This window comes from Oryctolagus cuniculus, chromosome 1 (genome assembly GCF_051225735.1).
Source record: "Oryctolagus cuniculus isolate XC-2025 breed Fujian yellow rabbit chromosome 1, ASM5122573v1, whole genome shotgun sequence".
NCBI lineage: Eukaryota > Metazoa > Chordata > Mammalia > Lagomorpha > Leporidae > Oryctolagus > Oryctolagus cuniculus.
In genome coordinates this window covers 226,592,179-226,614,560 of record NC_142867.1, presented here as the reverse complement: position 1 = coordinate 226,614,560, position 22,382 = coordinate 226,592,179, and the positions used below count along the sequence as shown (strand labels likewise).

The 22,382-nt window shown below is 57.2% G+C and overlaps 1 protein-coding gene and 1 long non-coding RNA gene across 2 annotated transcripts; one reads left to right on the top strand and one right to left on the bottom strand.

The window, feature by feature from the left end:
• Positions 1 to 131: 131 nt before the first annotated feature.
• On the bottom strand, positions 132 to 22,195 carry PTGS1 (prostaglandin-endoperoxide synthase 1; the record flags this gene model as incomplete). The annotated part of the gene is given in 11 exon segments (NM_001082681.1): positions 132 to 1,083; positions 2,345 to 2,492; positions 7,276 to 7,562; positions 10,062 to 10,308; positions 12,249 to 12,332; positions 12,440 to 12,621; positions 15,486 to 15,629; positions 15,757 to 15,897; positions 16,148 to 16,264; positions 21,975 to 22,082; positions 22,179 to 22,195. Coding segments are annotated over 11 exon segments (1,821 nt in total). The 3' UTR covers positions 132 to 727.
• Positions 18,506 to 22,022, top strand: LOC149128879 (uncharacterized). Its single transcript, XR_016211685.1, has 3 exons — positions 18,506 to 20,140; positions 20,574 to 21,785; positions 21,892 to 22,022. It is a non-coding gene; the product is annotated as an uncharacterized LOC149128879 (long non-coding RNA).
• Positions 22,196 to 22,382: the final 187 nt, after the last annotated feature.

Here is a 22,382-nt window from a genome sequence, read left to right as displayed (position 1 = left end):
ATCTGCACACTGAGGACACGGGGTTCCAGGAGGGAGCTGCACGCCGCCATCTCTAGCGCACCTAGCGGCGGCTCGGAGAATGTTGCTGCTGCATTTCCAGATGGACCCAAAAAACGCACAACACAGGCAACTTTGGAAAGAGAATTTTATTAGCTTCATGAGAAACAGCTGCCATGAGTTCAGCCCTGGATGGGAACAGAGCTCCGGTGGCTTCCAACCAAAAGTGTCGGAAAAAAAAAAAAAAATCACCTGTTCTCTCTACCTCCTTGGACCAGGGTCTAAGTGGACAAGAATACCCCACCACCTCGTCCCCTCAGTGCAGGCACAGGCGCAGGCAATGCGTTCTTGTTCTTGTTGGGCATTAGGTTCTTCTGTTCTGAATCAGATTAGCCCAGATTCTAGGATGCCAAGTAACCCCCTAGCTTTCTGGAGCGCCATATTCTAGAACGCCTAATGACGTTCTAAGTTGTCAACCAGGAGCTAGTGTTCTGGTAGGCCAAATGAGAGCCACCCCTAACACTCTGATGACTTAACCAGAAACTCAGTATTCTTGAATGACAAAAATTACAACATTCTGGTAACAGGTGAGACGCAAAGGCCTAAATGTCAGCCTCAACATTCACAATGCCAAGCCGAAAGACCAACATTGAAGACTAGTGCGCCTGGCTCGGCATTCCACAATGACAAGCACAGAGCTTTACCCTCGGGAATCTGCCTCCCTGAACCCTCAGAGCTCTGTGGATCGCCGCTCTGCAGCAGGCCCATCGTCCCCACTGGAGCGGGGCACACGGAAGGAAACGTAGGGGCAGGTCTTGGTGTTGAGGCAAACCAGCTTCTTCAGTGTGGCTGTCTTGATGAGATTGAAGCCCACCTCGCCACCAAATGTGCTTGGCTTCCAGTACTCTGGGGAACAGATGGGGTTCCCTAAAAGACCCTTGAGGGAGAAGGGAGCCCCAATCTCGATCATGCTCTCCCCAAAGATGGAGTTTGGCTGGCACTTTTCCAGAAGCAGCCCCGGGTAGAATTCCAAGGCGTCAATGTCTCCATAGAGCTCTTCCAACTCCGCTGCCATCTCTGTCTCTCCTACAAGCGGGAGAAGCCAGAGTCAGAGCCACGGGAAGCTTCGGGACCCTTGTCTCTCTGGGACAAGAGGGACTCTAGAGGAGCAATTTGGGCAACTGGACAAATGCCCTGGACTTTGGCCTTGCTGGCGCTAGGGGGAAGAATCAGGAAGGAAAGCAGAAATATTGCCCCTTGTCCTGCACTGAGACTCGGGAGGCATGCGCTATGGAAGGAGAGTCACGGCACCCAGACCTGCCCCCAGCAGTGTGTGACTTCTCCGGGACCTGATCACCTGGTCATTACAAGGAGAACACGACCCATCTTGCCTCTGTCACAGGCAAGTTTCAGGGTCTCTCATCCTGGTCTGAGTCCATTTAATCTACCCGAGATCAAAGATACAAGGTAACGTGTCCAAGCTCCCAGAGAAATTCAGCGACAGTCTTCCCTCTGGCACATCTGTCACGGAGGATTCAAGTGTAACAAGGAGTGGGGAACTCGTGCATAGATCCCAGGATCAATGATTCCACCCCATGACAAGTACACACTCACACGTAGTGACCATGAGGACACCGACACGAGCGTCTCTACCCATTTCCTCAAATCCATGCTTCACAGGGCACTGGGCACAGCTCAGGTCACAGTCTGGCTTCAGTGGCTCCCCATTAGCTGTGATAAGGGTTCTCAACTGGGCCACCCAGCATCTGGGAATCTTGGAAAAACTATGTATACATTTGTGTGTATGTATGTGTGTGTGCTTGTGTGAGTGTGTGTATGTGAGTGTATGAGTGAGGAACTTGCAGTAAAGTTTGCCAGTCAGGTAGTGTGAGTGTGTGTGTGTGTGTGTGTGTGTGTGTGTGGTGTTTACATACAGATATATACATATACAGACATACACACACACACTCACACACACACATACAGTGAGACTCTTGGGCAGAACCCAAGTCTACTGAATCAGAACCTCTGAGAAGGTGTCTGATTTTCTGTATTTTAATCCACTTTCTAAATGATTCTTATGCAGCTGGCCCATCCATGTGTACTTATGAACCACTAGGTAAAATAAACCCCAAAGCTCTAGCATGGAATCCTGTCTGGTGCCAACCTCCCGTCACTAACCGAGCCCTCAGCATAAACCCTTTGCTGGAAGCCACACCTACGCCCATTCTGCCCTCGCCACTCCTGACTCCCCACATCCCAGGGACGGTCCCACCCTGTCTCCTTGATGCCCCCCTTCCTTGAGCTCCCCCAGGGCGGGGACTGTGTCTGGGAACCAGCTGCTCACCAGTGAGCTCCTGGAAAGAGGCGTAGGGCTTCAAGCCGAACCGCTTGCGGTACTCGTTGAAGGGCTGCAGCCGCATCTCTCGAGACTCCTTGATGACCTCCACGGCCACGTGCAGGACGTGGTGGTCAATGTTCCTGCCACCACCGATCTGCAGAGGGACAAACACCGCTGTGGTCCAACAGCCAGGCCAGGCTGGGCCGTCCCGGAGCCCGTATGAGCTTCTCAAGAACATCAAGACCCATGTCCCGCCCCAGCCAGGACGGAGAGCCTGGCCCGACCCAGCAGCCACGATGGTAGGGATCTGGCCTCTCACTGCCACGCTCCCTGAGTCGCCAGTGTGCAGTGGGCTGGGAGAACCCCCACAGGGACTCGGCTCACGGTGTTCCCCAGTCCTCTGTATTATCTCCCCTGTGAAGGGAGGGAAAACAGGGTTCAAAGCCCAGTAACCTGGTGAGATAAAGAAGTCTCCAGAAAAAGATTCTCACTCGTGGGGGCAAGCGTTGTGGCACAGTGGGTTAAGCTGCTGTGGCCTGGGACCCCACATCCCATACTGGAACACAGAACGGAGTGCTGGCTCCTCTGCTACTGACCCGGGTTTCTGCCAATGTTCCTAGGAAGGCAGCTAATGATGGCCCAAGTACTTGGGCCTCTGCCACCCTCGTGGGAGACATGAATGGAGGTCCTTGGCTCCTGACTTCATCTTGGCCCAGCCCCGGCTGCTGCAGTCATTGGGGAGTGAAGCAATGGAAAATTTCTCTCCCCACCTCCCAGCTCTGTAACTGTGCCTTTCAACAAATAAATAAATATTTAAAAAAAAAAACATTCTGATTCATAACAGCTGAGGCCCATGGGTCTAAAGAGAACTCCACTGCTCAGGAAGAAATGACAATGTTAACACTGAAGAAAATTCTGCTTTGACAGAGCAAGTGTAACTGGGGCAGAAACTCGTACACCTTGGAGCAAAGCAAACAGGGACTGGCCCCAGTCCCAGCTCAACCATTTTCAAGTTGTAGGACTGTTGGGGGTTGAATTGCAACCCCCTCAAAGATGTCTTGAGGCCTGCAAATGAGACCTTGTTTATAAACATGGTAGTCCCTCTTTATCCACAATTTCACCTTCTGCAGTTGCATTTATCAACCATGGTCTGAAATTATTAAATGGAAACTTCCAGAAACACATTACATAAAGGCTTTAAATCGCAACACTCCTCTGGGAAGTGTGGTGAAATCTTATGCCATCCCCACTCCTGCCTTGTTCATCAATCATCCGTTTGTTCACCGCATCCATACTGTGTACCCTACCTCGCCATAAGTCACTTAGTATGCATCTCACTTTTTTGGTTGACTGCTATGGTCTCCTGGTGCTTGTGAGTACACCCCTAAGCTACATCACGAGGCCTACATCGTCCCCTGACTTCAGCTCACCACATAGGCATTATAGAGCATTTCATTCCTTTTTGGTCACCGCCAAAAGGAGGAGTACACCCAGTAAGATATTTACTTTCAGTGTACTACTATGATTGCTCTATTTTATTATAAGTTACTGTTGTTAATCTATTACTGTGCCTAATTTATATTGGACTCTGTATGCACGGTATGTACAGGGGTTGGTACTGGTTCCCGTTTCAGGCATCCACTAGTGGTCTTGTTGGAACATGTCCCCCATGGGAGAGGGTGACTACTACAGAGTCCTCACAGATGTGATCAAGTTAAGATGAGGTCACACATGTGGTGTAGAAGGTTAATCATCTGCCTGTGGCACCAGCATCCCATATGGGTGCTGGTTTGATACCCGGCTGCTCTGCTTCCAATCCAGCTCCCTGCTGATGGCCTGGGAAAGCAGCAGAAGATGGTCCAAGTGCTTGGGCCCCTGCACCCATGAAAGAGACCCGGAAGAAGCTCCCAGCTCCTGGCTTTGGATCAGCCAAGTTCCAGCTGTTGCGGCCATTTGGGGAGTGAACCAGCAGATCAAAGACCTCCCTCTCTCTCTCTCTCTCTCTCTGTCTTTCCCTCTTTCTGTCCATAATGATGCCTCTCAAGTAAATAAATAAATCAAAAAAAAAAATATGAGGTCATACTGGAGAGGGGTGGGCCTAGTCCAGTAACTGGTGTCTCTGCAAGATAAGAAGAGACAGACACAAGGAGAACCCCAGGTGCCGACGAGGCTGAGATGGGAGGGATGTATGTCAGCCAAGGAGCACCAAGGGTTGTCAGCCACCCCCACCCCCGGAAGCTAAGAGAAAGCCACAGAACAAACACTGCCCTGCCTAGCGCCTGCAGACAGGCACGGTCCTGCTGACACCTTGATTTCCAGCTTCCGGCTTCTAGAACTGTGAACAAACATGTTTGGGCTGTTTCAAGCCACCCAGTCGAGGGTCCCTTTTAGGGCAGCCCTAGGGAGAAGAATGTAGGGACCTCAGGCAGCATTTGCGCTAAGTTTGAATTCCTTCATTAGGTAAAAATGGGGCTGTTCAGAGCAACCACCTGACACGGTGGTAGTCAACTACAGCAGAATAAGCATGCAGAGCCGATGTCATGCGTGGGGTACACGGTAACCTGCAGAGGGTGGCCGGGCGTGCAGATTCCTGGGAGAAGCCCTCTGGTCATGTCTCACACGGAGTCCCCTCGGCGCATCACGCCTCTGATGCAGTCCACCTCACACGGGGGACACTGGTATGATGCTGGTCATCCTGGTTGTACCCTGAAAGTGCTTGGAGACCGTGCAGCCCGTACAGTGGCTATTGTCTCTGTCATTGTCCAGAGGCCACAAACCAGCCCGCAGCTGCCCACTGGCAGCAGCGTATGCCAATTTCAGGCAAATCTCCTGGAGGAAAGCTAAATCCGCACAGTGCCACTGCACAAAAGGTCGCGGATGGGAAGGAGGGCTCTGGGCGCTGGGAGGAAGGAGATAGAAACTCCCAAATGGGGAGGAGAAGGGAAAGTGGAAAGGAAGTCAATTAGGAGCTGGCATTGTAGCACAGTGGGAAAAATCCCAGGCCTGCAGCGCCAGTATTCCATATAGGCACTGGTTCGATTCCCGGCCCCTCCACTTCCAATCCAGCTCCCTGCTAATGCGCCTGGGAAGGCACTGGAGAATGGCCCAAATCCTTGGGGCCCTGCACCCACGTGGGAGACCCGGAGGAAGCTCCTGGCTTCGGAACAGCCCAGCTCTGGCTGCTGCGGCCATTTGGGGGATGAACCAGTGGATGGAAGACCTCTCTCTCTCTCTGCCTCTGCCTCTCTGTAACTCTGCCTTTCAAATAAATAAATAAATCTTAAAACAAAAAAAGAGGGCGTCAATTAGAAATCCCAGGGAAAGAAGCTGTGGTTGTTCGCGGGAACAGCCAGTGACGACGCCACAGCCAAGGGGGCTGAGACAACCGAAGTTGATTCCCCCACCCTGTGAGGCTGGAAGACCACCATCAGTGCTGTCAGCAGGGAGGTTCCCCCTGGGACCTTCGCCTCGGCCTGCCCTATCTTTCTCCACAGGCTGCCCCTTCTAGGGGTGTCCCATCCAACTCTCCTCCATTTCTAGGGACAGTGGTCACATCGGGTTAGGGCTCACGCTGCTGACCTCGTTTAGCCTTAATTACCTCCTCAAAGACCCCGCCTCCAAATGCAGTTACAGGGTGATCTACTGGGGGTCAGGATTTCCACAATGAACTGGGGGGAACATACCCTGCAGCCCCTCAGAGGTGGGTGTCGTGCAGTTGGTTAAGCCGCTGCTCGAGACATCCACACTCCATATTGGAGCACACAATTCTCACCCCGGCTGCTCTGCTTCTGCTCTTACAGTTCCTGGGGGGTAGCTGGTGATGACCCCAGTGCCTGAGTCCCTGCCACCCCTATGGGAGACCCAGATGGACTTTTTGGCTCCTAGCTTTGGCCTGGCCAAGCCTTGGCTGTTGTGGACATTTAGGGAGGGAAACAGTAGATGGAAGCTCTCGCTCTCTCTTTCAAATAAATATGTCAGCATTTAATACTTACTGCATACAAACACTTTCACGCATGTCACCATGCCCTGAATGTCTACCTGTTCTTAAACTTCCATGACTTCTGACCCCTGGGCCTTTGCCCATGCTGTCGTCTGTCTGGAACATAATCCTTTGCAGTTGACACCACCTCTTCCCCTGGGAAACCCCCATCCACCCTTCGGATTCTCGCTCACTTCCCTGCCCATAACCCCAGCCCTCAGTTCCCAGAGCACTGTGAGCTTTCTGTCCTCTGGTTCCTTTCTTTTTTTAAATCAGGGTATCAGCAAGGTTGTGCACCTAATGGGAATTCTGTTTTGTTGTTTTATTTTTTATATATTTCAAAGTCAGAGATACAGACAGAGAGAAGTAGAGACAGAGAAATATCTCCCCATGTGCTGAGTTTGCCTCTCAAATGCCCATGGGGCCAGGTCCGAGCCAGGAGCCTGACATCAATCCCAGTCTCCCACGTGGGTGCAGGGACCCAAGTACTTGAGCCATCACCTGCTGCCTCCCAGGGTGCATGAGAGTAGGAAGCTGGAGCAGAAGCAGAGCGGGGACTCGAACCCAGGCCCTCCGGTATGGATGTGGGTGTCAACCTTTGCACCAAATGCCGGCCTCAGTGTTACAGCCCTTAACCTGCTCTGACAACTCTCCTAACACCTCAAAAGCACTGAGCACCCACAAGTGTGCACATGACATTAGCTGTCATCTGGCCATTACCCCCTCTAGCATGTAAGCACCAAAAGGACAAGGACACAATGGCCACACCGTCTTGTTCATCACCGGCTCCCCAGCACCTGCAGTTAAGCCTGCTATGGTTGCGTGAACATGTGGGCCAGGGGGTTCGTGAAGGAGTGCTCACACCGCCCGGAGAAGGGGCAGCACCCCCACCTGCAGCAGAGCAAGCCAGCCTTCGGGTCCCCCAGCCCAGCCGCCCTCACCGCCACCTGAGGCTTACCCGGCCAGCGCTCTGGCGAGAGAAGGCGTCCACTAGCGCCTCGACCCCGTAGTCCACCAGCATGGAGGTGTTGAACAAGAACTGCTCGTAGCTGTACTCCTGCGAGCCCACCTGGAAGGAGTCGGGCATGAGCGGATGCCAGTGGTAGAGGTGGTTGAACTCCATGGCGATGCGGTTGCGGTACTGGAACTGGACGCTGAACAGCATCTCGGGGTCAAACTTGAGCTGCAGGAAGTAGCCGCTCAGCTGCTGCACGTACTCCTCGATGACGATCTTGATGGTCTCCCCTGTGCAGGCGGAGGTTGGGAGCAGGGTCAGGGCGTCCGGACACTCGGACACCGCTGGGAGAGTGCTGGCTTTTCACTCGTCTTTGTCGCTGTTGTCTAATCTTATTTGGCCACTTCATCTCTTTGTAAGGGGATGTGAAAATAGAACTTTCCATCCCGGGTTAGACTGGATCCCAAGACAAGAGCACCTGGGACTATGCCTGAGCAGGACTGGCAAAGGAGGGGCCCGAGAACTGGTGCTGTGACCCTTGGGGGACCACCCACCCATGGCCCATTACAAAGAGGCGGGGGAGGCCGGTGCTGCAGCTCAACAGACTAATCCTCCGCCTTACAGCGCCGGCACACCGGGTTCTAGTCCCGGTTGCCCCTCTTCCAGCCCAGCTCTCTGCTGTGGCCAGGGAGTGCAGTGGAGGATGGCCCAAGTGCTTGGGCCCTGCACCCCATGGGAGACCAGGAGAAGCACCTGGCTCCTGCCTTCAGATCAGCGTGGTGCGCCGGCCGCAGCGTGCCAGCCACGGCAGCCATTGGAGGGTGAACCAACAGCAAAGGAAGACCTTTCTCTCTGTCTCTCTCTCTCTCACTGTCCACTCTGCCTGTCAAAAAAAAAAAAAAAAAAGAGGCGGGGGAGACCATAGGAGATGGAAAAGTGGAAAAGTGGAGGGCTGACCTGGGGAGGGGGCGAGTGAGGAGGGGGCTTGGAAGAGATAACTTGGGCTACTGCTACTGCAGCCAAAGAGGGACCCTGCGGCCAGATGCTGAGCCAAGTCCCAAACACGTCTCCAAAAAAAGTCTTTCTTCTATGTCAGAATTCTTAGGACCAGAGTCCTCCTCTGCCCGCTCGGGAACCAGCTACAAAGCAAACCAAGCGGGGGAGAAGCAATTGCACATTCTGTGAGAGGAGGATGACTGGTCAACTGGATACGAAGAGAAACTTGGCCAACTGGCTTTTGGCAAACTGACCCAGAGCCATGGAATCGGGAATCAGCAGGGCTGGGCCCACCGCCTGGCCTCACCCGGTCCAGCTGCTAGGTTCCTTCATCTCTATCACCCTGGATTTGCTCATCTGTAGTCTGTGCCACTTTGGCAATGTCACTTACAATACCCACAAGGTCGTGGCGAGGGACAGAAAAAAATGGATTCATCTCAACTGCCGGGCACAGGGAGGGCCTGGCATACAGGGAGTCTCCGTGTGCGTGGGCAGAAGCTGGAGGTGGAGTGCAGGAGTGCGGGAGAATCCCCCGCCCATACTCGCCCCTCGCAGCAGCTCAGTCTCAGGAAAGGGAACTTGGGGGGGGGGGGGGGCAGCCAGACCTAGGGCAAGTCTCCCTCTGCCGAGTGGCCCTGGAGAATAACTCAGCCTTCCTGAATCGTATTTTTTTTTTTTTTTTTGACAGGCAGAGTGGACAGTGAGAGAGAGAGAGACAGAGAGAAAGGTCTTCCTTTGCCGTTGGTTCTCCCTCCAATGGCCTCCGTGGCGCTGATCTGATGGCAGGAGCCAGGTGCTTCTCCTGGTCTCCCATGGGGTGCAGGGCCCAAGCACTTGGGCCATCCTCCACTGCACTCCCTGGCCACAGCAGAGAGCTGGCCTGGAAGAGGGGCAACCAGGACAGATTCTGGCGCCCCGACTGGGACTAGAACCCGGTGTGCCAGTGCCGCAAGGCGGAGGATTAGCGTAGTGAGCCGCGGCGCCAGCCTGAATCTTAATTTCCAGCAGGATCATCACACCTGGTTCATGAGGTGCTCAGGATGCTGAACAAGGCACTGGACGTGCAGAGTCTCAGGGATGCTGCTTTTACACACAACTCCATCACCACCCGGTGTGCTGGGCAGCTCCCAGACACAGACTTGCCCTCTCTGGCCAAGATCTCTGCCGGGTGGGGACTTCAGAGCCTCTATCCCTGATGCCTGGCTCTTCTGGGTCCCAGTGAATCAGGCGCTATAATTGAGACCAGCCGTGCCCAGTGGTGCCCAGAAGAGAGAGAAGGAAGTGACCAGTGAGTCAGAGGGAATGTGGTCTGGACAGGGCTGGCAGGGGCCAAGTTCCCAAGCAGGAAACCAGCTGACATTTCAGGCTGCAGACTCGCCCCCGTAGGGGACACTAAAATATCCTGTCCTGAGTCTCCTAGGAGCTCCTGCACTCCAAGAAGGCAGACACACGCAGGGCAGGACACGTGAAGAATCCTGAAGTCTGGGCAAGCTGGCGTTTGACCCTGCACGTGCTGGGGACACAGCGTGCGCCCAGGTGCAGTGTGTGTGATGCGGAAGCTGCATTGGAAACGACCAATCAAAGGAGCTGCCAGTCACCCTGCACTTTCTGAATGCCTGCTAGGCACTGGCCGCCTTCCCATTGAGCGTCTCAGCATCAGGCATCCAACGTACAGGTTCGGAGAGCGCAGCTCCCAGGAGAAGAGGCGCCCGCCCAGGCGCTCACGGCTGCTAAGCAGAATAGCTGGGATTCCCAGCCCCGCGCTGTGCCCCTCAGGCCAGCCCGGGCCTCACCTATGAGGATGAGGCGGGTAGTCTGGAAGAGCTGCTCATCGTCCCAGGTCGGGTGCTCGGCCTTTAGCAGGTCACACACGCGGTTGTGTTCACGTAGCCAGAGCGTGGCATAGAGCATGAGCCCGGGCAGCAGCCCAAACACCTCCTGGCCCACGGCCATCTGGCTCCGGGGCGGCACGCCCCGCGGGTAGTGCATCAGGACGGGTGCTTCTTCCACCGACGGCGGGTACACCTCTCCATCCAGCACCTGTGGGATGGGGACACCTGGCCACCGGGGGTGGGGTGGGGAGGAGGGGCACCCCCAGCTGACTCCTGCTTCCAGCTGCCGGGCTCTCAACCAAGGCTTCCAATCAGTCCCCTGATCTGTCTCTCTTGCCGCTGTCCTACTCCAACCCAGTCTTCTTTCCCAGCCCGGCTTCTCTCCGGAAGTGGGCTCCCTATGCCGTCACACTCCTGGACAGCCCACTCACTACACCGCGGCCTGAGCAGCCTTCGTAAAATGACCAGCCCCGGACTTAAACCTCATCCTAGGGCTCTCTGCTCTGGGCAGACATCAGAACTCCTTCCCCTGGCCCCCGCACCCTCACCTCCATCACCAGGTTCAGCAAACACACCACGCTGGTGCCCCTCTGAGCTGCCCCCCACTACTCCCCAGGGCCGAGCCTTCGCACAGGAGCCCTCTGCTGCAAGCAAGCCCCTTCCTCTTTGTGTCCCCACCCCAACACCTCCTCCTCCTGTTTTCATGCAACTCTGGGCACTCGTAACCTCCCAGGGGAGTCTTCCCCACCCTCTGAACACTGGTGGCACCTGCACCTTCTCCTCCCTGGCTGTTATCACAGCTGGTTGCCCTGGCCTTGCTTAGATTTGCACACTCCAGTATGGGTAGCCACTCGGAGCCTGCAGCTCCTGAGTACTAGAGAGTTGGCTAGTGTGAGCGAAGAATTGAATTTTGTTGGATTTTCTTTAACTCTGATGTTACTGATTTAGGCTTATATTTTTAAATTTTTATTTATTGAATTTGAAAGACACAGAAACAGACATGACAGAGAAAGATCTTCCACCCACTGGCTCACTCCCCAAATGCCTGCAATAGTAAGGGCTGGGCCAGGCCAAAGACAGGAGCCAAGAACTCAGCCCAGGTCACCCATGAGGGTGGTAGGGACCCAAGTATTCATTTGTGTCACCATCTGCTGCCTCCCAGGGTGCCCATTAGAGGAGAGTGGGATCAGAAACAGAGCTGGGACTTGAACCCAGGTACTCCAACACGGGATGCGGGCGTCCCAAGTGCTCTCTTTAGCACTACAGCGAACACCTGTCGCTGGATTCACAATTTAAAACTGGTATTTAGCTGTTGTAAAACCTTTACTTGTGCTTGAACAATATGCTTGGACATGGGAATCTACTTACTCACAGTTCAGTTCTTTCCAAAGAAAATCTAGCGTCTGAATTTAGGTGTTCTGTGAGTGTAACACACATACCAGATTTTGAAGATGGATCATGAGAAAAAGAATGGGAGGTGTCTTATTAATGGCAGGTGGAAACAGTATTCTGGATGTGTTGCATTAAGTAAAAGACATAAAATCCATCTGGTCCTTGTGAGTTCTTTTATTCTTTTTTCATTTTTGTGGCCATTGGTATGGGTTTATTCATTTGCTAATTTTAGGCAATTATGTTTTTATAATTTTTATTAATATAAAGAGAACAGATTTCATGTATTTCATAGATATAATTCTAAAAGGACCATACTTCCCTCCTTCCTCTCCCCCAAGTCCCCCTCCTCCTCATCACCCTTATTTAACGTGGCCACCAGGACCTTGAATTACACATGTGACCCACACCACATCGCCACTGAACAGTGCTGTGCTACACAGTCCTAGTGCTTGTGTGGCTGTGGTCACAGACCATGGTCACTGTCACCTGTGCCAGGCACACCGCAGTTCCTGGTTAAATGAATGCTACAGGCTGCAAATGCCCAGCTCCTGTTGAGCTCCAAATTCCACCTCCCCAGACCACGCAAGAGGCCACGTCTGCCCCTCATGGGCCCTCCTCCCGGGGTTCACCGTCTCTCCTCATGGAACAGCAGGAGCTGCCCCTCCTCGGACACGACCCGGGGACCCCCCAGCAGCCTTCACTAGTGGACTCCCCAAGAAGCCGCTCCCACCACCCCACCTCTAGGCCCAGCCCTACCTGGTACTTGAGTTTCCCATCCTTAAAGAGACGCAGGTGATACTGCCGTTCTAGGCTGTCTCCGTAAATGTGGCCGAGGTCCACCTGCAGACGGGGGTGGTTTCCGCTGAGACCACCGGGGCTGCACCGCCAATGACCAGCACGTGCCAAGGGAGGCCCAGGGGGGTGCTGAGCCCCTGCTGGTTACTCACCCCATGGCCCAAGGCTTTGGTGAAGCCAGGACCCATCTTGCCAGAGGTTTTGAAGAACTGATGGGTGAAGTGTTGTGCAAAAAAGGCAAACATGAGGTTGGTGCCTTGGGGGTCTGGGATGAACGTCCTCCTGAGCAGGAAGCGGTGGGCCAGGACCTGGGCGTCTGGCAGCTGCTTCTTCCCTGGTCGGGGAGGCAGGAAAGAGCAGTAGCTGCTTCCAGATCCCGTATGGAGCCCCTACCCTGGGGGCTTCCGGCCTCGCCAGGAAGACGTCCGAGCCGGCAGCCAGCACGGTTCCTTAGGACCATGTCCGCCCCACCCCCCCATGTTCTGTCTACAAAAAGACCCTGGAGGGAGGTGCGGGTGCAACGGCGTAACCTCTGGGATCTGCTTTACAATTCCTCCATTAAAAAAAGAACTGAGAGGAGACAGCTGAAATAAGACTGGCAAATTGGAGTTAAGTGTTGAAACCAAGAGACGGGCACAAGAGTCCGTTACATGTTCCTCTTGGTTTCTGTGTGGATTTGCAACTTTTCCCAAGGGGAAACCAATTAAGGAAAGAAGGAAAGAAGAGCAGGGACTCCTGTGGCCGTGACCGTGACCGTGACCGGCTGCGCAGTTTGCCGGCTATGTCAGCGTAGGTAAGTCAGCTTCTCTCTATGAGCCACAGTTTCCTCATCTGCGAATGAGGCAATCGACAGCTGTCCCAGACAGTGGCTTTCAGGGCTGCACGAGAGACTAAGCGTCACAGAAAACTGGCGCGCTGGGGCCGCCGTTTCGCGTGGGAGTTAAGACACTGCTTGGGATGACTGCATCCCATATCAGGGTGCCTGCGTTTTTTGTTTTTAAAGATTTATTTTTTTATTTGAAATGCAGAGTTACAGAGAGGCAGAGGCAGAGAGAGAGAGGTCTTTCATCTGCTGGTTCAATTCCCAGACGGCTGAACCAATCCAAGCTGGGCTGATCCAAAGCCAGGAGCCAGGGGCTTCTTCCAGGCCTCCCATGTGGGTGCAGGGGCTCAAGGACTTGGGCCATCTTCCACTTCTTCCCAGGCCATAGCAGAGAGCTAGATCAGAAGTGGAGCAGCCGGGACTTGAACTGGCAACCATATAGGATGCCGGCACTGCAGTTGGCAGCTTTACCCGCTACGCCACAGCGCCAGCCCCTGAGTGCCTGGGTTGGAGTCCCACCCTGCTTCTGATTTTAGCTTCCTGCTAATGCAGACCCTGGGGTGGGGAACACTGGGTCCCTGCCACCCATGAGGGAGACCTGGATTGAGCTCCAGGCTCCTGGCTTTGGTCTGGCCCAACTCCAACTGCTGTGGGGTTTTGGAGAATAAGCCAATATTTGGAGTCTCTCTCTCTCCCCCTCTCCCCCTTTCAAATAATTAAAATAAATAATAAACTTAAAAAAAAAAAAAAAACTGGTGAAGTAGAATCCTTTAAATCAAGGCTCAGCAAACTCGTTTGATGAAAAGCCAGAGAGTAAACACGCGAGGCAGTGCAGACCGTGTGGTCAGCGTCACAGCCCCCCAGTCCCGCGGCTGTGACGGGAAGGAGCCATGGGCGGCCCAGAAACAAGCAAGCAGGACTGTGTTCCAGCAACACTGCCTTTCCACACACAGGGTCCGATTGGATTTGGCCTGCAGGACAGAGCTTGCCCATCTATCTTATCTTTAAGGTTTTGTTTAATTCTTTGAGAGACAGAGATAGGCAGAGTTCCTGCTCACTGCTTTACTTCCCAAATGCCCACAGTGGCCTGGGAGCTGAAGCTGGGAGCTGGGAGCCCAATCCAGGTCTCCCGTGTGGGTGGCAGGAACCCAGCTACCTGAGCCGTCACCTGCTGCCTCCCGGGCTCTGCATCAGAAGGAAGTGAAAACAGGGGCCGGAGCTGGGGCTCAGACTCAGACAATGGGAGCACCTTAACCAGCGTCCTGGCCCCTGGGCCAAATGGCAGCCATGCCTCCCTGTTTCAAATGCCTTCATGCAGGCATCAGCTTGAAGTGGGTGTCTCTCATTATGAGGAGTATTGAGAGGACTTTCCTAATTATGTTAATGTCAGATGAATTTGCACCCAAGGCCCTCAGAAAGGAATTAAGAGAAGTGGCTCGCTCTTGCAAAAGTGTTCCCCCACAATACTTTATGTGAGGCCCAGTGCTGAAATAATCTGGATTGAAATGGCCTCCCCTGGACCCTCCAGCAGGGAGCGCTATCGAGCACCCAGAGGAGACTCTCCAAGGGGGAAGTTAGAGGGACTGCCCCACACCTCACAATTTGGAATCCTCATTCTCTGAGAGTGGTCAGCATTGATCCAGCTAACCCGGCAGAACAGTCGTGACATTGGAATAATAGCTGATCGTGTGACTGAAACCATCCAAGTAGACAAACTGTTCTCTTTATGTCAAATATACATATGTATATAAATAAAAATAAGGCAGAGACCGATTACACGTGCAAGGCGCTAAAGCCGCCTAAGCACAACCATGGGGCTGCACGGACCCAGCGTTAAACAGCGACACCGTGTGGCCGTGACTGAAATAACAGCGGTGGACTTGGGCTTTCTCTGAACTCTAAATTATCACTAGGTTTGGAACGGGTAGACGACCTTGGGAGCAAGACCCCTGCCAACGAGACCAAGTGAGGTCTTGGGCAAATAACGAAGAAAAAAAAATGTGAACTTATCTGCACTCCACCCTGGTGAAGCACGTAAAGCTATCTAACACGGAGTTATCACCTAATAAACAGCGCACTCTTCCTCCCTTCCTACATCTCAACTTCGAAGTCAGTCCCACGCCGGCAGGATCCCACTCACAGCAGGCCGGGTGCCAGCCAAGAGGCGCCCTGGAAATAAGACACGATAGCCAGACCTGCCTCTTTGCTGCCTCGCCTGTCCTCATCCCTGCTTCTGGACAGGGCATACGCCTTGCCTAGGTCTGCCTGTCTGCAAAATGCGTCGGTTATTGCTCTTCCACCTGCTTCCACGCCAAGAGGAGACCCGGGTGCCCCCTGTGACCCTCGGGCCCGGCTCCCCAGCCCGTGTCCGTTACCTTTGGTGCCCATGGGCGTGGGGCAGTCTTTGGGCACGGAGGGCAGAACGCGCGTGTAATAGCTCACGTTGGAGAAGGCCTCCCAGCTGATGTAGTCGTAATCTAAGTTGTAGGTCGGGGGGCTGGGGATGAGGTTGGACCGCACTGCGGAGGGTGACAGGAGCGGTGACCACGGTGCTGCGGCTGCTTCCGCCGCCCCGCGCCTCCCCCTGCGCTCTCTCCACCCACCGCCCCTGTCAGAACTGGCAGACGTCCTCGCTCCCACACCCACCTGTGAGGACCAGGCGCATGAGCGTGTCCCGGATGAAGGTGGCATTGACAAACTCCCAGAACCAGCGCACGTGTGTGAGCAGGTAGTGGACGAACGTGGGGCTGGGCCGCAAGGAGCTCCGGAGCCAGGTCCAGAGGTCAGCTGTGGGGGGACGCGAGGGTGACCCTCCCGGTGGGATGGGAGGTAGCCAGGGCTGAGGGCCGGCAGGGAGCTGGGCAGGGGCAGGGGGTAAGGCTGGGGCCTTGGGAATGATGCCGCGTGCCAGGGCCAGGGCTGGATGTGCAGTCCAGGGCACAGGGCTGGGGCGAGCGGGTGGGCCAGGCTCAAGCCCTGAGGGAGGAGGGCAGGAAGTGGGGGTCTGCAGGGGGAAGGGGCTGGAAGCAGGGCTCACGGACGGTGCAGTTGGGGCCAGAGTAGCCCGTGCGGGTGCAGTCACACTGGTATCGGTCAAGGGCGACGCGGACACAGACGCCCTGGTGCTGGCATGGAAAGTAACAGCAGGGGTTCACTGTGGGGGAGAATTGGGGATCAGAGACCATGCCAGGGGCACCTCCTGACCCCCACCCAGCCCCCGATGGGGAGGGAGGGGCCAAAGGCGCGGCCCCAAGCGGCAGCTCTGTCCTAAGTCGCTGGGGGACACCTCTCTGACGTCAGAGTTCCGCTAGGGGCTCTCCCTCGCCCCTCGCCTGCCATGCCAGGCCCTGGCCCTGGTCGCACCCACATGGGAAGTCCCCGCCCTCCCTGCTGCCAACAAGGGGAACGAGGCATGATGATAAGCCGCTGCAGCCACTGGCTTCTAGATCATTCGCTTCCTGCCCGTCAAAGCCCACAGTAAAGGCAGGGTTTGGGCATCCAGAAAAGGGGCAAGGGTGGGGAGGGGACTTCCCCCCAGGCCAGCTCCACCCCCACCCCCACCCCCAGCTCTGAGAAAATGGGATTTTGCACCATCCCTGCACTTCTACCAAAGGGAACAAAGGACAAATGTAATGCCCACTTTGCAGGTGGGGAAACTGAGGCCAGAGAAAAGGAAAGCCAGAAAGCCACACCTGGCCGGCTGGCCACCCGTTCACTTCCACTCCACCGCCACAGACGTGGCGATCAAGTCCAATCATCCAGAACCCTGAGAACAGACGAAGGCTTCGGGTCTTCGCCAGCCCAAGTCGGGGTGGTGTCCGACCCTAGGGGCCTGAGGAAGGCCATGCACCCAGGGGGCAGGGGACACGCGGCTGGACAGCCTCCTGGGAACGTCCCGAGCAAGACCTCCCTGACCGCTGCCCCCTTGCCCTCTGAGAGGCGCCCCTGGGTCCCCGGGGTCCACCTCCCCCCCACCCCCTGCAGAGTGCCACACACACACACTCAGCACAGGGAGGCTCCGGGAGAGCCGGTGGCTTGGCCAAGGGCCCAGGACTTGGGCTCCCGGTGGGAGCCTGGTTCCCTGGCTGTGCACAGAAAATACCAGAATCCCTTCTGCAAACATACTTCTTTTCTCTCTGGGCTCAGAGCCAAAGTTACAGGGAACTTTTATTACTTGTGCAACTGACTACAGGGGGTCAAGAGGGTAGCAAAGTGCAGGAGCAGCCTGGGACACCCACTCACCCCCACGCTGGCTCGGTCGCCTCGGGGTGCTGCAGTCGGAGGGCATGACCCGGGCAAGGCCTGGCCTGAGGTCTCTGGCTGGGCCCTGGGCAGCAAGGTCTTCCTGCCCCCCACTTCCTGCCACACACAGAGAGGGCCCCCCACACACCACTCCCACACAGAGACTCTCAAGAATCATGCAAATAGTTTTGCTTAAGCCCTGGCGACTCCCCACGGCCCCACAATGGCATCTGTGTGGCCTGGGCAGGGGTGATGGCGGGAGGGGCCGAGGGGAAGAGGCTTAGGCACAAAGGTCTTATCAGGCTGCTGCAGGCTGGCGGGACCCAGGCCCAGCTTCCCCTTCCACAGCCACAGGCCCAGAAGCACCAGGGAGCCTGGGAATCAGCCTTGGGCTGCCTGCAGGACCTGCCTGCAGGACCTGGTCCCTCTGAGAAAGGATGTCTCACCCCTGCTGGGACTCCCCACACGGGCTCTCCTGCTCCCACAGCGCCCCTGCTCCCTGCTGCCCAGCTTCCAACACAAGGCTCTCTGGCACCAGGGGCCCCTCCTCCACTCCAAGGCACAAGGCTGAAGCCGGTGCCTCTTCCCAGCCTTGATTTCCCCAATCCTCCCACAGCCCAGACGTGCCGTGGACGCCCCTTCTCTGAGCCCCACAGCTTAATTAAAGCACCTCCCCGCCCGATCTACCCACCTGGCCTGGCCCTTCCACCTGCCTCCTCCAGGAAGCCCCCCAAAATGTCCTCACTAACTCTCCCTACCCATCCCGGCCCTGGCTCTGGGCTCTCTCCACCACGAGTGTCCAAGAGAAGCGGCCACACCTTCCCTGGCTTTCTCCTCCCTGACACAGCGAGGGCTCAGCCTCGGGATCCAGATGTGCTGGCCAGAGCTGAACAAATGTTTGTGCAATTAATAAAAGGACTTGGGGAGCCGGGCCCGCCTGTAGCCGGGCCAGAGAGACTCCCTCACCTTCCCAGACGCCTCGGTGATCTCACCAGAGGGCTTCCTGCTGTAGCCCCAGCAGACAAAAGGGCCGCACGCTCCTGACCCGAAGCTGCTGCCCACAACCCTCTCCTGCCAAGAGAGGCCATCGCAAGGGAGCTGCGGCCCCTCCCCCACCACGGCCTGTCCCTCCCCCTCCCCCACATTCTTTCCATAAACACCAGCTGCCCTGAGGCAGGAGAACTTCTCCCCAGCAAGGGCACCAGCTGCTGCCTGGGCCCTAGGGCGCTGGGGTGGTTGGCTGTCACGGTTGGGGGACGCCAGGGTTCCAGCAGACCAAGCCCGAGACCTTCGGTGCCCACGGAACCTGCTCTGCCCTCCCCGGGATGGAGCACAAGGAGGACCCCCAGGCTCAGAGGCTTGCTGAAGCCCCACTGCTTCCAAGTAGCAGAGCCAAGATTTGAACTCCCTTCTCCTCCCCTCCCTTCCTCCTCCTGGAGGTGCCCAGGCCTGGAGTTCCAGAAGAGAGGGAAAGGAAGTTGCTTGGCTCCACAGGCAGGGAGTGAGCCCAGGTGAGGTCGGTGTCTCCCTGCTCCTTCAAGGAGAACCTGGAGAATCCTGAATGCACGCAGTCAGCATCCCCTGCCGCCGCAGTTCTCTGAGGAGTGTGACGGGAAGGCCTTCCTTCAGTCTAACCTCAATTCCACATGCTTTATGTCAACTTCGCTCTGTGCTGAGTGGAGGACACCCCTAAACCATCAAGAAAGAGAGCCGGGGGAGCTGCAGGCACCTGAGTACCCCACAGCCAGCACAGGCGCTGGAGAGGGAGGCTCTGTGTCCTTCGGCACGTCTCTTCCACCCTCAGGGCCTCATTTCCTGTATCTCCCACGGAAAGGATGGAGCAGGCGAGCTCAAAGGCTTCCAGGAACCTGCTCCGGCTGGAGCCGATCCTCCCGCCTTCCCTGGTTATTTCTTCAGTATGTCCCGCCCACGCCACCCTTACCCCATCAGCAGAGACCCCTACAACCTGCTCGCACTGCGTGCTCATGGCCCCCGAGGCAGGGGTGATCCCCAACCCGCACTGCCCACGAGGTCTGACCACCAAGCAGCTGGACCGTGTCCCCGTAGACGACGACTGTCTGGGACTTCCCGGCTCCAAAACCTCTCCAAAGATTTGGGCAAGGAAATGTCCCCACCCCCTACCCACCGGGGCCAAGAGTTGAGGCTCCAGGCTCAGGGCTGAGCAGGATGAGGGCCGAGGCGGGACAGGCACAGCCAGGGAACACCAAGTCCTCTGGGAGGCGGAGGCGGCAGGCTCTGGAGAGGCCAGTTAGGGAGGCTGGCCCCAAATCCCCTAAGAATAATATTTAGAGAAGCTCGGGGGGCCTCCTAGCCCAAGAGAAAACCATGGGCTCTGAGCCACTGGGGCCGGGGAGCGGGGGCGGCTCCAGTCCTTGCACTTTGCTGTGCAGGCAGCTCCACGCCAGGCGCCACCGTCCTGGGTGCCAGCAGCAGGAAGGGCCCGGCTGGAGAGGAAGCCCCTCCCGGCTCACAGCCTCAGCTGGTGCTGGAGATAGGCGGCAGCAGAGAGGCCCCGGCCCCGGCTGGGCTCCTGCCCCACGTGCCAGGGTTGGCTGCCCTCCGCTCTTCCGCCTGGCACGCAGCTCTGGTTGCCAGGTCATGCCTACTCCCTAGCTCGGGAGAGGGCACTCGGCCAAATCCAGGGGCTGGAGGGGTTGGACTTGAACGTGAAGGATCCCCCGGCACAGCCTCGCCTGGCAAGTTGGACTCCGGCTGTCCCCCCAGGTGAAGCAGGAGCAGCGTTCCATGCAGCCACCTTCCGGCCCCGGTGAGCCTGCACCCTCATCTCCTCCTCTCCTTTGCTTCCCCTCGGTGGGGGATGGGGGTGAGGGGCAAACCAGGCTTCAGCTTCCTGGGGCAGGTGCCCAGGGAGTCTGGGCCTCCGCTCAAAACCAAGGCAGCCCAAACCCTCTGCCCCTGCACGGACCTGTCAGCCGGTCTTTCCTGGGTCCTGGGAAGAGCCTCATCCATCCCTCCTGTCACCCACAGCCCAAGCCCCTGAACCTCATCCTGCATCCCCTCCACCCAGCCCCTGCCTCACGCCCTGCAGCTCCCTGTCACCCGCCCGCCCCTCGCTGTTCACTTTGTGCCCCGGTTCATGCCCATGGCTTGCATCAGAAAATCAGGCCTCACCCAGCATCTCCTGCAAGGTCCCGTTCAAATACCACCACCTTCAGGAAGCCCCCTTCAACTCCCTGCAGACAGGCAGCTGCTTGTGCCCTAAGCTCTGCACCCCACGGAGTGTCCCTCAGCCATGACCCTGAGCCCCGGCAGTGACCATCTGTTGGCATCTCTGTCGCCACCATCAGACGGTGAGTTTCCCCTGGCCTAAAGCAGGGGTATGAAATGTCAACAAAAGCAATCAAACCCTTACATATCAAAGAAGGAAAAGGCAAGACAGGAGCCCGCTGTGCCTCAGAGAGCAGCCCTAGGAAGACGGGCAGGCTGGGGCCTGTGCACCTCTGAGGACCCGGATGGGGCAGATGGGGCCTCAGAGGAAGTGCTGGGCTCTTAGGAGATGGTCATGGAACCAGCCCAAGGGCGAGCACCAGCCACTGGCCACGAGGCCTCCGAGGCCCCTGGTGTCGAGTGGGTCTGGCTCTAGCCCTCAGCGGGGCTGTCGTGAGCAGGGAAGAAGTGGCTGCCAAGCCGGCCACACGGAGCTTCCTCCCCAGCCGGCCACAAACCAGGCTTTCACTCAGCTCTCCCAGTCCACATCCTCCCCGGCTGCCCCAGACGCACCCATGCAAGCCTGGTCTGACTGGCAGTCTGCAGAGGTGCCCCTGAGCCCCAAATCCCTGGCACACCGCTGCGGAGGCTCAGAACGGCTCCCCCACCCCATCCTCTCCTGACCCCATTTCACAGATGGGAACCAAGCCCCGGGGACAGGCAGACATGCCCCCCCCCCCGGCCCCCAGGTGGAGGGCGCTAGGTCCAGGCCGCAGCCCCAGGAGGAGGAAAGCTGGCTGAGAGAGGAGCAAATTCCTCCACCTGGGTCCTGGGCGTGTGGGGGAGGGAGGGGTGGAATTTTCCGGGAATCTGACGTTCCCATCGACCTGTGGGCCACGGAGCCCCGAGGAACCCGGGATCCACTGTGGGCAGCACGGAGGGGAGGGCTCTGGGGGGAGGCTTTGCAAGGCGCCTGAAGTTGGAGAGACCGCGGTTCAAATCCTGAGCTCAGGACACGCCATGGCTCCTCCTGAGCCTCAGTTTCCCCATCTGCCCCACCGGGACCTCGCGGTTGAGGCTTACACCCCTGAGGAAGCCGCGGGAGCTACACGTGCGTTTCCACCTCGGTGTTCGCGGAACCCCAGAAAGTTCAAGGCTGCCACAGGCTACGCTCTTACCCTCCAACTCCCCCCGAACACCCCCGGCGCCGGCCCCCGCAGAAAACAGCGGAGCGCCCGGAACAGGTGAGGGGCTGTTGAGGGCAGCTGTCCCTGCTGCCCACGCCGCGCGAGATCCCCCTCGCCAAGGCCACACTCCCGAGGGTCTTCCAAACCCCCTCCCCATGCCCAGGCACTGCAGGCAGAAAAGGAGAAACCTGGCCGGCGGAGGAGGAGAGGCGGAGGCGGGGACCAGGGCAGGGAAGGGACCCCTACCTGGCGCGGGCGCCCCAGGGTCCGCAGGCAGAACCGGGGGCGGCGGCGGCAGCAGCAGCAGCAGCAGCAGCAGCAGCAGCACCGGGAGCCGGAGCGAGGGGCTGCTCCCTGCAGAGGAGAGACAGCGGCTGTGCTTGGCACTCAAGGCCCCGCGCGAGGCCGCGAGGGTCCCTGGGCGCGCAGGGGCATCGGGCCCGGACTCACGACTCATGGCGTGGGGCGGCTAATGGTTGCGGGACGCAGACGGCTGGCTCCCTCCCTGGGCGCTTCCTAAGGCGGCCCCGGCTCCGGGCCGCCTGGCCCGCCCCCTCCCCACCCATCCCGCGGCTCCACCCCCGCCCCTCCCTCCCGCTGTCACCTCGCGGCCGCTCACTTCCCCTGGCCCCGCGCAGGCCAGCTGTTTGATTG